The sequence below is a fragment of the Azolla caroliniana genome, unplaced genomic scaffold (genome assembly GCF_043228905.1).
Source record: "Azolla caroliniana isolate FFs.n. ecotype wild unplaced genomic scaffold, voAzoCaro1.0.p SCAF_1, whole genome shotgun sequence".
In the NCBI taxonomy this organism is placed as follows: Eukaryota; Viridiplantae; Streptophyta; class Polypodiopsida; order Salviniales; family Salviniaceae; genus Azolla; species Azolla caroliniana.
In genome coordinates this window covers 850,402-864,057 of record NW_028230436.1, presented here as the reverse complement: position 1 = coordinate 864,057, position 13,656 = coordinate 850,402, and the positions used below count along the sequence as shown (strand labels likewise).

The following is a 13,656-nucleotide window of genomic DNA, read 5'->3' as shown; positions in this document are numbered from 1 at the left end:
TATTTGAATAACTTTGTTGCTGGAAGTAATCATATAAAAGTAAAGAATTACATATCAACATGCAGATATGTGGACAAATATCTTTTCCATCACTCAGTGGATGTACAAAAGCCCAACTAACAAAGGGTTCCGAGATTCACTTACAACTTCCTTTATTTTGATGGACTGGAAACGTTATGCCCTACAAATGGAGAAGCCCATCAATGATTCCATTGCCGCACTGGACTAGAAATTATATGCAAAGGATCACGAACAATCAACAGGTTGTCATTGGTGTCCTCATAAAGAGAAGCACGCCTGTAAGCCTTGGTCATATTTCTTGCTTTCACATTTGGGTTAAGTGAACTCGTATGCTGCTCCATGTTTTGCCATGATTTAATACTTCTCTCATTATGTTCCTTCAGACTCCAATCTCTCATTTTCTCACTTTCATTGGCAGTGCATTCAATCCAACATGAATAATCTCGGAGTTCCCTAGTTCCTCTTTCACCTTCATTTTGTTCCGAGTTAACATGTCCATTTGGAAGCAAAGCTCTTTGATCGATAAAATCTTCTCCTCTGTACTCATATTCACATTGATGGAAATGATGGAAAGGAATGTGTGTCCATTTCAAGTGTCGATCCTTATTCAATTCAATTGAATGCAAATCATCATCGTCAAATGCTTCTTCAAGGTCAAGCTCTGAATCTTCAATGTTGCAGCCCCTCTGATTGTTTTCCTTAATTAGCTCATGGTCGTGAGCTGAATCAGTAGATTTCTGAACAGGATTAACCATTCTTGAATTGTCACCTGGCTGAAAGTGTCTGGCCAAACCTTGGAAAACAGCTAAATCATGCAAATCACTGCTAATGTAAGGAGATGGTCGACCATCGCCAGATCCGATTACAGAAGGTTTCACCTTCTCATCAACTCTACGTTTAGCTTTCATGAAAAAGGCCTCCACATCGCTTCTTAACTTATCCAGAGCCAACGTCTTCACTTCCATCTCTAGTTTTGCATCAGTAAGCTTCATTTGCACACGTTCTTCCCTCCAGATATCTGCTAATTGAAGCATTTTTCTCTCTTCTTCCACCTCTCCCCTCATTTTCATCGACTCACGTTTCAACTCTTCTACCCTTTCTTTGTCATCACTTATCTCCCTTGCTAATTCATCGCACACATCTTCCATCAGTCGCCGAGCCTTGATCTCTTTCTCAAGTTCTTCCAGAGCTTTATTCAACCTTCTCTTACATTCCCAAAGCTCTTTCTCTACCGTATTGTTGTGGAGCTGCAACTTGAGCTTTTGGGTCGACTTCTTTTCTTCTTCAAGCTCTTGTTTGATTGATTGTACGGCGATTTTAATACTTTCTTCTTCTTTCTCTCGCCGTCGAGCTCTCTCTATCGCCAATTTTTGGGCTAAGTTCTCAACAGCCTTACAACGTACTTTTTCATTCAGCGTTAACATTTGTAATTGAGACCGAGCTTGAGAGAGCTCAGATTGTAAGATATTTACCAAATGTGTACTCAATGCAGATTGTTCCTCTGAGAATTCCAGGAGATGAAACTCCTTTAGGTCAGGCTTTGAAGAAGTGTATTCTGTCACACCACTGGCCATCACATTTGCCATTGTTGACGTAGAAAAAACTTTTCGGGCCGCATTTTTCTGAAACAAAACATCATCGTAATGCGTACAAAGATTGACGGCCAATAAAAAAGGTAACAGCAAAGATTGATTGAAAGGCAAAATTTCCATATGGAACACAAATAAACCCCATCATGATTCTCTGCCTTTTGTTGTTTTTATTATCCTGTCAACTTACCTCTGGACAATAGTAGATCTCTGACATTAGTGACTCGAAGTTAACTGTCAAGACTTTGGCAACAGACAAGGATTTTTGGATAATTAATAGGTATTAGAAGAAAATTTATCAATACTCTATGAGCATTGAAGAGGATTTATACATTCTCAATGAGTTATCAACGAGGATATATGCATTAATACATGCAATAATGTCATTCCAAAGCATAGTTACATTGATAACACTTAATGACACCATAGATTGAAACAGGAAGAAACCAAACGCTATAGATCTTCAGCAAAAAAAGAACCTCAAGGAGCTCATTGATACCATCAACCAGGATTAATACATGAAATTCTTGTCATCTCAATACCTAAATCTTAGGAGTATTGAACAAACGTATTTGTAATAAGACAAGGCATTAAAATCCAACAAATTTCCAAGTACAGATCTGGGTTTATACATTTTAAATATATGTTAACATGGATATATGTTATATTCTTGGTCAGCTTTTTATAGATTATATTCCTGATGAGCATTTTGTTTTCATTCCTAATGGTAGGTTTACAAATTACAGCGAAGATGAATAAATGTGAAGACTTACAAACCTGGGGGTGATGATGATCTATATTAGAGGATCGTGATAATGTACTGGGCGAAAAGCTGCGAGGAGAGGTAATGGAGCTCTCCCAAAGAGAGGCTGCCAATCGCCGTACTGAGACAACCTTCGATGTATTCAAATGCTTTTGTTTTTGCTTTTGCACCTGATTTCTCATATCATGTTGCACTTGATTTTCCAAGTCATATTGTATCTGCATTTGGTTTTGCAACTCATGTTGCATTTGCACTTCATTTTGCTTTTTCATTTGCATTTGGCTTTGACTTTGATTGTGCATCCGCATTTGCTTTCGAGTGTTCCACTCCATAGGGATCTCGCGAGCTTTCCAGCTTGGCACTGGGGTGGAAGGGCCAGTGGTGATACCACCTCCGCCTCTGTTGCCACCTTGGATTAAGCCTCGAGACGAGGTGTGAAACGGACGTTTGAAGTGGTGGCGATGGTGACGGCGGAAAAGGTGCCCAGACCTTGATAATTGGGAAAAAGGGTCTCCCCTAATCTTTCGTCCTCCAATTACTCGAGTGACTCTGCAGGAATTTACGTTAGAGCTGGCTACAGATGAAGGTGATGGTGGTAACGGTGATGGGGCCTGCCGGATCTGCAGGATTCCCGTGTGTTCTTTTGTCAATGATGACATCAGCGTGTCCTCACCACCATGGGATGAGGACCAGGACCAGGACGCCATTGGAATAGTATAGGTCTGGGCTTCAGGGTTTATTGATTCCTCGTCTGGCTCATTACTTTCTGGAGGCATGAGAGTAGGGTTCAGGGCTCTACCGTTTTCCAGGGTTTAGGGTTCAGGTACGGATTTCAGACTTAGGGTTTAGCGGTTCTGGTTCTGGTTCTGGTTCTGGTTCTGGTTCCGGGGTCTGGGTCTGGGTTTAAGGATTCGAGAATTTGTTGTTTCTAGGGTTTCGAGTTTAAGATTTAGGTCACCACGACTGCCGTGGAGATGCTTCCGCTTGGCTGTAGAGGAGAGGGGTCCCGTCTCCATCACCGTCCTCCCCCGTCGCGGTCTTTGTGTCTGTGTGTGTGCACATAATATGTATTTGTTTTTCACTGCATTTGTTACTGACCATGTAGAGATGCCCCTTCTACCTACCTACCCCTTCTATAATAACCCTCCTACCCTTGGATTTTATTATTCTCGAAGTGTATGCATGTACATACATATGTATATGTAGTGTATTTATGCATATCTTCTCTCCAAATGTGTGCATTCTTGCCTTCCCATCTAAAGTCTATTTTATAGGCTCCTCAATGCTCATTATAACGAGAACTTTGCATTTGAAAGTATAATCCCTTTATGGGAGCCCTAAACAGCATTGATCCCGCAAACAAACGATTCAATATTAGCATTGTAGCCATCTACTTCTCGATTGCAATAAGCTATCACTAAGTCTCGCATTCAGTTAGGAGCAAAACTAAAAAAAAGGCAGTTGTTTAAATTTTTTATCCCATTGTCTACTATGGTTTTATAGTGTGATGATAAGCAAGAGGGGAATATATTGTGTTGTGCACATCCATTAAGAGACCCCACCCAATAAGCATCGTAGTCATCTATGTCTCAATCATTGCAACCGATCACCAAATTCACCAAATCTAGCTCCCAATGAGGAGCGAAAGATAAAAAATAGTGGTTATCGTTATTACCCTAAACCTCATTCGTTGTCTTCTAATGTTTTTTTCGTATGAAAATTAGTGAGAGCAAAAAACGAGAAAGATAGTTTTAGATTGATATACTCACCCACCCAAATTAAGGCCAGTGTTATGAAGGTTTGTGTTTCTATTCAAAAAATATGGAGAAAAGTAGACTAATATGCAAATGTAGGCTATTTGCAAGTTCAACTTTGATTATTGCAATCAAGACACACTTACTCTCTAATTAAATGGACGTGGACAACTGACTATCGAAATTTTAGCAAAAAATCATCTCTTGACCAATCTTCATACTAATGTTTCGTTTGATTGGACGCCTCAATTATGACGAAGCATATATATATATTGCGGATAAATAGCATATTTTAACAAAAATCCTTTATTTTTTTATTGTTATTTAATTGGTTTTTATGAGGATGTGGATGTGTTTCACGGTTGACGGTAACCTTACCACCCTTCATTAAACTATCTTCTTTCCAAGTGCTTTTACCTTACGAGGAAACCCAAAAGTCAACACAAAAGGGGCTATGAGCGTAACTTGTAAGTTCACCTTGTCTAGACACCTAAGCGTCTAGTTGAAAAAGCTCCAACTATTTGTACCCAAATGTTGAAGAAATTTATCCATGTTAGTTGAATGCACCTTGATTGCATTTCATACATGGCCATTGGGAGAATGGTAGTATATAAACGTCTCCTCCCAAAAGTGTTGCCAGTTTAACAAGAACACTATATATAAGTCTTTTTTTCCTGATACATATTATGTTTTCCTTCCAGAATTAACAGACAATAACTAGTTTTATTTGTTTGCACCAAATAGAAGGGTTAAATATTTCAACGCTTTGCCCTATCAGTTGCATATTGCATACAATGGAATGCATACTTAGTAGATACGACAAACTTTAGGGAATTACTCGATTGATTTATAGTCAAACCAATAATAATCGGTTGAAATCACCAAATGAAAATAGGGGGAAATGTGTTTTGTTGATGCATAGAGATTCCATGAGCTACTTGCATACTCACAATAACGTATAACATAAATCATGTTGAAAGGTCTTAATCGGATGTCGTTATGGCCGGAATGCTCAAAACAAGCGACTTTCAAAAAGATTGTGATATTCAAAGAGTGCATACTCCACTGTCTTTTTTACATTGAATTCCATCACTTCACATAATTAATGTCACTTTTAAAACACCTAAAATCGATGTTGTGTTTGTTGAAAATTGAAATGCTCAAGAGTCAAAACAATGTGTAAGTGCTATTGGAATTTTATTTTATGTGTATGAGTTTGGGGGTGGTTGTGTGTGGATGTGGGTGTGTGGATGTGTTCTAATGCGTGCATGTGTCTATTAAATTTTTTTAGGGGGGTAGCTGAGCAAAGTCTAGGACATGGGTTCTTAATATGTACATATATGATTACTTACTGATTTTCATTGGAAAGAGAGGGGTAGTTTGGGAACATGATGTTCCCTCCTCCCTATTATTGTGGGGTACTCCCTTCTTTGCCTTCTTCTTTCGGCGGGGCAGAATGTTAGGTGAGTAAAAAAACATGGGGCATTTCGTGGGTCACCAAGTGAATGTGGAGGCTTAGCTCTGTTTAGTAGTAGGCTTGATTGCAGGTTCAAGGGCATTTAGTGTGCCTCGACGACAACATGCATGCATCTAGACCATTGACTTCGCTTGCTCTTCACGTTGAAGGAGGTTTCCAATGAAGGAATTATGGAGGGATATATTTCCCCTGTGCCCCTGTCTTGGGGCCGGAGCTTTGGAACTCTCATAAAATTCATAAAATACTATAGTTTGAGAGAATGCACCCTAAAAAATATGGCATTACAAATTAGATCTAGACATATGCTCCTTAAATACTAGTAATACTTAGTTGATGCAACATTCCATCTAGCCAAAAGATCGCATCACGAAACACTTTGTATTCGTGTCTTATAAATTTAGACAATTTCATAATATTTTCTTCTCTTAAAATGTAGTTCAATATATGATGGCAAGTTTTCTTATCATCAATAGATATTCTCAAAAAGAATGTGTTAGATTGATGTAGACTTATGCATGAGCTACATTTACTTTTCACCTTGAGGAAAAAGGTTCTTACCTTGCATGAAATCATGTTATTTACAACTTTCTCACTTGCCTAGAAAAACCGAGAGTGCACTAAATATCTAGTGTAGCAACATATTAATCATGGCCCATGGGTAAAGGAAATGTACTCAGGCAGGGTACAATGAAATTTAACGTATTCAGTAAGGGTACAATGTACTCGGTTTCTTGTAGTCAAAGTGATTTAATCAAAGCGCACAAATAAAGATCACATAATTGTCTACCAAGTTATGTCATGCAAGGATTCTCCATCTTCCCTAAGGTGACCCTTGGCTCAACAAAATATATCCAGTTCTGCAAAAAACCAACGATAAAAGTAATGAGGATTGATTGTACATGTGTGAAAAAAATGAAGTAATTGTTATACAATAAGTTAATCCTTGTTCATCAATGTCTTCCTAACATTGAATGATTTGGTTGTTTACAGATATATTTCCCAATTTAGAACCAAAAAAAGAAACCAAATATGCATGTCATGCATACACAACATATAATCTTCTTTTCATTCATACGTCTTAAATTGTAAATGTACTATTTACTTTTATGATTATGTACTTATTTATTTATGTGAATTATTCTTATTAGAAAGTATTTTGCTATCACTTTCACTAGAAAAAGAGAGTGAGTGAGTGGAAATGATGGCACATCGCTTTCTAATGAGTGTAAACCAATACAGCCAATGTTGTTGATGCTTGTAATCTTCAATAATCAGTGTGCAAAGTTTACAACGGATTATAATTATATCAATACTAGTGCTTTACAACATTGACATTTTTTGGAGTGCATTGCTAGTGAAGGCAATGGCATCACCCTACCAAGTTATATTAGAAAAGGCAACTACATCACCCTTTAAAACTTTACATTGTTATAAACCTAATTCTAATTATTAAGTGCAATGTTAAGGAAGGAATGTTACATGTATGATAATATTTCAATTAGTGTTGATATATAAAATTATTACCTGGTCAGATTGGAGCTCACGGATGATGTTAGTAGGGCTTGTTGCAGCGAGCTTCATCGATAGAAATTCAATTTGTTGTTGCAAAGATTTCACATAGTTGATTATCTCTTCCAAAATTGCAGCTTTGCCCAACTAGTTGGATTAATGACATCATCATAAAATTAATCGACATTTAATAGGATTTACTAACTAACCAAGCGAATATACATATACAAAGAGTATAATGATTACATTCTCGCAATTTGGGATGAGTTCTTGGAGGAGTTTCATGCGCGTATTGATTCGCTCACGTCTAAGCTGAAAACATATACATTTAGCTTTTAAAATTGTAACATTACAAGAAGGTCGAAAGCTAGAAACCACATTTACTTAAAAAGTGTTATTTATGACGGGATGTATAGTATAGTCACAATTTGATGAACAAGGAAAGGGCGAGTGCAATCCGTGCACGTTTCTAAGAGCAAGTGCAACATTTGTCGGCTCTTTCGGTCTGTTGAAGAGGGTTTCACGGGTCTGGTTGTAAGATGGTGTGGACAAGGAGTTGAGTTTCGATCCAAACACACACGCGCGCGTATCGAGGGAAGGTTTGGACCATGGTTTCTACATGCAAGTAGGAAAGATGAGGATGTGTGCGTTCAATAATATGTTATGCTAGCTAGTTAGTGTGGGAGGCCCAAGTTCCAACCGGCAACCAGTAGAATGGGGGAGAAAGGAAGGGCGGGTTGGGCTGGTTCGTTAGTTAGTTAGTTAGTTTTATATGTATATGTATATCAATATGTATATATATACTACTGATACATATCCACATGTATGTATTTATATCTATGTAGATATCGATAAATCTATAGTTACTTACATATATGTATGTATATCATCCTATCCTATATGTATACATATGGTTGTTGGTTATCGATATGTATATACATAGTTAAAAGAAGAAGACACAGATATGAACAGGAAGCAGAGAAAATAGGGGAGGGAGGAGAAAAAACAAACACAGAGAAAATAGCGACTACTCTCTCTTCTCTCTCTGTCTCTAATAATCGATTTCTCTTGAGACAGCTCAGTTTTTTTTTTTTGGGGGGGGGGGTTTGGTTTACCCGCTCTGACACACTGTGGCTGTCTGTCGCCTCTCCTCTGCGGGCTCGGACGTGGATCACCCTCCCTGAATCCTCTGAACCACCTGAACCACCTAAACCTGAACCAGAAGAGCGGCGCCGCAGCGCCTCCGCCTCCGCCTCCGCCATCGCTGCCGCTCCTCCTCCTCCTCCTCCTCCTCCTCCTTCACTTGCACGCTTCTTCCTCCTAATCATCGCTGCTGCTGCTGCTGCTTCCTCCTCCTCCTCCTCCTCCTCCTCCTCCTCTGTCTTCGTCTTCTTATCGTTACTACTGCTAATGCTACTACTATTACTACTACTACTACCACCACCACCACCACCACCATTATTATTATTATTATTATTATTATTATTATTATTATTATTACAGTTATTACGGGCCCTCCTCCTCCTACCCATCATCATCATCATCCCAGCAGCAGCAGCAGCAGAAGCAGCAGAAGCAGAAGCATTATTATTATTATTATTATTATTATTATTGACCCCCCCCACACTCTCCACCTTCCTCCTCCCACTCTTCTTACATTTGTGATCATCCCTCACCCTCATTCTTCTCTTTTCATCATCCGCCTTCATTCCACCACTCTCATTACTAGCATTCCTCCTCCTCCTCCTCATATTGCCCCATAAACTATTATTGCTCTCACCCCCATCATCTTGGTCTTGGGGAACCACTTTACTGTTACCCGCCCTCACCTCCTCCTCCTCCTCCTTCTCATGATTCTTCTTATTCACATGCTCAGGATTGTTATTATTAGTAGCAGTAGTAATCGTCGTATATCCACCCAAATTAGAGTTACTGATTATCCTCGCATCATCACATGAATAATCCATCATCATTAATAGCTCCCCCTCCACAGGATGTTCCGGATAACCGAAATTATAATTGTCGGCCAATCCAATGATCTTCCCATCATTACCCATCCCCATTACCGCCTCATCATCATCCACTAGCCTTCCATTCATTGCCAATCCATTTGCATTTGGGATCGTCAGAGGATGGTTGTAATTCATTATGTTGTCATCCATCTCGTCCATGACGAGGGCATTATCACAATTACCTATAGTCCCATCATAATGCTGGGTCATGATTAACGGATAATTAAATAGCCATGGATTCACTAATCCATTCATCAATATTGTTGCATCATGATGGTCATTGGTAGGAGGAGGAAAAGACTTAGGATTCCAAGAATGTTCCATGGGATGATTTAACAATATATATAAGATATTTATTTGTTATCTTCACTAATGGAATTTGTATGGGAGTAATGAACTATAATATATAGGTATAGTTGTAGTGACCCCCGTGTTGAGACACTTAACAATGACATATATTTATAAATAACGAACTCAGGAACTATTATATATATATATATATATATATACAAATATGAGTAAGAGTGGAGCTTAGCTGAATCGACGTTACACTTACAACGACATATTTATTTATAATAACAATATTATCTTCGTATCGAAGATATTATTATTATTACTATTATATTTGGAGTCTTCTAGTACGGCATTATAATAATAATAGTAATATATAGTTATTATTATTATTCAACGTTCCTGGCAGTAGCTGCATATACATATACATCTACATCTACATCTACATCTACATTATTATTACATGTACATGAACATCTACATATACACATACATATACTTAATAATGTTGTCCACACAATACAAATAATACACATAATTGATTAATGGTAAGTACATTGTCTCACATACCACATGGTCATCATTCCGGATCATCAAACTATTATATGCAATATGTATGCAATGTAGAGAGCTTTCGCCCCATTAATTACGTGGAATGACGTTTCCAGCCAGCAACTTGGGTGACCCCTGACATGTATCTTTTGTTGTTATATGCGCCTATAATTCTTTTGATGGGATGCCTGCCTCGCGACAAATCTCTCTACCCACAATGCATTTTGACGGTACTATGATCCAATATATGATAACAATACATGTTATGTTTCGGAACGATGGTTTGAATCCCACTTTACAATAAGCTTTGACCCGAGCTAGTAGTGGCATATACGTACATATGAGTTCCAAAATTTTATTCTATTCAAGTAGGACCAAAAGTCCCCCACCGTTTGAACCATTTTATGAATAAGTTTATCAACAACGTCCATGCTTACATATATATTAATATACATGGTTTATAACCAAAACCTAGCACATGCCAAATTATTCACATTTATAATTGTCTCTCTTGAAGGATGTTATTATATATTGTACCTGTTTCAAAGAGCTAATACATCAACATTATCCAAATATTATTCTAAGACCAAACGTCCACATTATAAAGGCCATCTCTAATTATGGCAAAATCCTAACTTACTCAAGTTGTTCGTTGTTCTAATTGTTCACATTCCATATCTTTCAATCGAGACTTGGTCCATGTGTTTAGCAAACATTAAGAAAAAAAAGTACTCTATGAAGCATAGCGAAATGTATTAACTGGGATCATTATATCAATAAGTATATTTGACAAATTCAAAGCATTAACTTCTCATATCATCTAATGGAAAACTTATATATTAAGAGATCCCAACACGTGAATTTCACATGATCATATGTATCAAAGCTCAAGGTAACACATTAACTACACAACCTAAATTCTTTGTATTCGAGTTCTCTCTAGGGTTACACACTACTAGATATCTTTGAAGAACAAGGTGCAACCCTAGACAAAATTCCAAGACACTTAAACACAAGCCTTATGATGTAGTAAGTCCAATCCCGCGAGGCCGAAGAATGTTTCCCATGTGTCTATCAATTGAATTGGCCTGCATTATGTTTAGGTGAGGTTATATTTGGAGACCTGACAAAACAAGAGTGGTGTTGATCACTGACGGATACCACATTGCCACAATCATGAGGAGCTACATGATGAAATGATCTAGCCATATTTGAATAGACTTTGCATATTCTTGGTGTCAAAACATCAACGTGTGTGGAACACATGTTAGGTGTCCCTTAATGGGACCTATTGAATTCGTAGAAGTTGTGGTACTACTTTGATACCTCATCCATAAGGTTAGGGACCCTCGTTTTGGCTACGTGTATATATGCGCGCACACACACAAACACACACATTATGTTTTAATGACTAAACATATAGTCAGCATTACACCAATGAGAATTAGATTATATTCCCAATATATTGCAATATTTGGTATGACACAAGAATACAAGTAGCAATAAAGACTAGAATCTAAGAAGAAAACAATGATTGCTTCACATGTTTTATGCGATTTTGTGGTCGGTCCGACCATGTTAGTTTGATTGCATATATTGTATGCCAAAATTCTTGCGAGTCACTTATTATTAGGGATTGTGGACAAATATATCAAGTGTCGATTTTAATATTTATCATTTTTCTCCGTCTTTTTGCCATGCTTAGAGTAGAGAAGAATCCATGGATATGGGTTCAGTCGTATGCATGGTGTTTATGTGTCTTATATACACCTATTTTCTTTCATTTATACACACTTTTGACATTGGAGTTCATGTACATGATGTTTATTGTTTGGTTTCTAGTGTCATTCCTTTTGTTTATGTGATGTTTGAGTTGAAGAATGCATGATGGTGTTTATCATATCTTTATGTGGTTTACGTCTCTTACACAACCACATCTTTTGATAGAACCACTTTTGTTCACATATGTTTAACATGGCCCACATGCTTAAAGAATAAATCCAGTCTAATTGTATATACCAACCTAACTCAAGCCCATGTTTATCCCATACATGTTGCGCAATCTTCACGCATGCAACATCATATCCATGTTTAATGTATGTCTTATGTACTCCAAATTAAAGACGAAAAAACGTACAAAGAACACCCCCAACCAATGGATTAGTGACACCCTCTCCCAACCCCCAAACTTTGTAATAATGTCGAGTAGTTACATTTCATATTCTCTTGAAAGTGGGTTTTACATTGCCAAGGAGAGAAAACAAAAAGAAAAGGAAGCAAACTTGTACATATTTATCCATTCCCAACTAAGATTTTGAACTATTCAAAAACCATAGCACAAGCTTCCCTAGGACATCTTGCAAATGAACAATAAAAAATAGAGGTGGGTGAGTAGATCGTTGTTGATGACATTCACAATTTCTAAGAAGTTGGCGCCACCATGGTATCTCATCGATTGATTGATTGAAGGATATGCTTTTGATGCACCAAGTTTGAAGGAATTATACCCTAAAGAAAATGGTTTGCCAAATATGTGGAATTATAATCTCGGTGGTAGTTATTTCAAAACTTTTTCGGATGTTATTCTCTATCTTGATAAATTTTAAGGATTTCTCCACAAATGCCTTTGAAAAGAAGGCTTTCCACACTAAAAAGGGTCCCTTTTGAAATGAAAGGTTCATGACCATCCTACAATTTATACTTCATGTCATATATGCCTCATCAAGGCTGTGTATGGTGCCAAAATAAGGCTTGATATGCAAATGTGCTTAATATAACAATGACCATATGGTTTATTATACTGATTATTAAATTATTTGCCCAACTTGTGGAACATACCTTATTACATTAAATCTCTAGTTATGATTGTGACACAACTCTTGTCATGTTTTACTCATCATTTATGCATACTAATGGAAATATGTTGACTGTTACACACACTATTTTGAGTTGAAAGTCATCGTTCAATAGTTCCCCACACAACTCACTGATAAAGACATGTTACAAATGTAAAGTTTCAAGGCGGAATGAAAAAGAAGAAGTTACAAAAGACTTAAAACAACGAATAATTATCTTCATTTTTACCTCTTGTGAATACTTTCTTTTCAATGCCTTCAAATACCAAATTTCATTACCAACCTTATAACTTTGTCCCAGTCACATGGATGTCTTATACGCTAACCATGCTCGTAATTCTATAGTCCTTTTGTTTAATCAATTGAAGCCTAGACTTGACAAGATTTCAATATGATTAGAACTAGCTTAATTCATTGTCTTCTACTTTAAGAAACATCATATCATTATTGTTTATTATGTTCTCACAACGTCTCTCAATATTGTTATTCTATCTTCTACAATGCGCTAAGCCATATTCGAACTACATTTGATTGGACATAAGAATATGATTTGACAAATTGTGTGGGGAAAGAGGACATCCTTTTCATTTTCTTCTACATCTCTCCCGTCCACTTTAAAGCTTGTCATACACGAGGAATACATACTTTTCACGTGGAAGAAAGGCCCCTTGATGTTTTGATTGTTTCTTCTTCTTCTTCTTCTTTGGGGGGGGGAGGAGAATAGCCTAACCGGATTTAAAATTATGTGACATTTGTGCCTATTATGTGCCGAACGTTGTGAGTCATGACAAAGGAAAGATAATCTCCACTATAAAATGTGAGATATTGATGAC

The 13,656-nt window shown here is 37.4% G+C and overlaps 1 protein-coding gene across 1 annotated transcript; it reads right to left on the bottom strand.

Moving 5' to 3' along the window:
* On the bottom strand, nucleotides 1-8,441 carry LOC147868128 (uncharacterized). The gene is made up of 5 exons (XM_087339383.1): nucleotides 8,229-8,441; nucleotides 7,360-7,425; nucleotides 7,129-7,260; nucleotides 2,388-3,185; nucleotides 1-1,643 (listed from the first exon to the last, which is right to left on the bottom strand). Exons 1-5 carry the CDS (start codon nucleotides 8,439-8,441, stop codon nucleotides 201-203), a joined length of 2,652 nt encoding a protein of 883 aa, XP_087195509.1. The 3' UTR covers nucleotides 1-200.
* Nucleotides 8,442-13,656: the final 5,215 nt, after the last annotated feature.

Coding starts and splice junctions, on each gene's coding strand:
- LOC147868128 (XM_087339383.1), bottom strand. CDS start 8,441: ATGATTAGGAGGAAGAAGCGTGCAAGTGAAGGAGGAGGAGGAGGAGGA. Junction 7,261..7,359: donor TCATCCCAAATTGCGAGAAT/GTAATCATTATA, acceptor TAATCCAACTAG/TTGGGCAAAGCTGCAATTTT. Junction 3,186..7,128: donor GTGAGCTCCAATCTGACCAG/GTAATAATTTTA, acceptor CCTGAACCCTAA/ACCCTGGAAAACGGTAGAGC.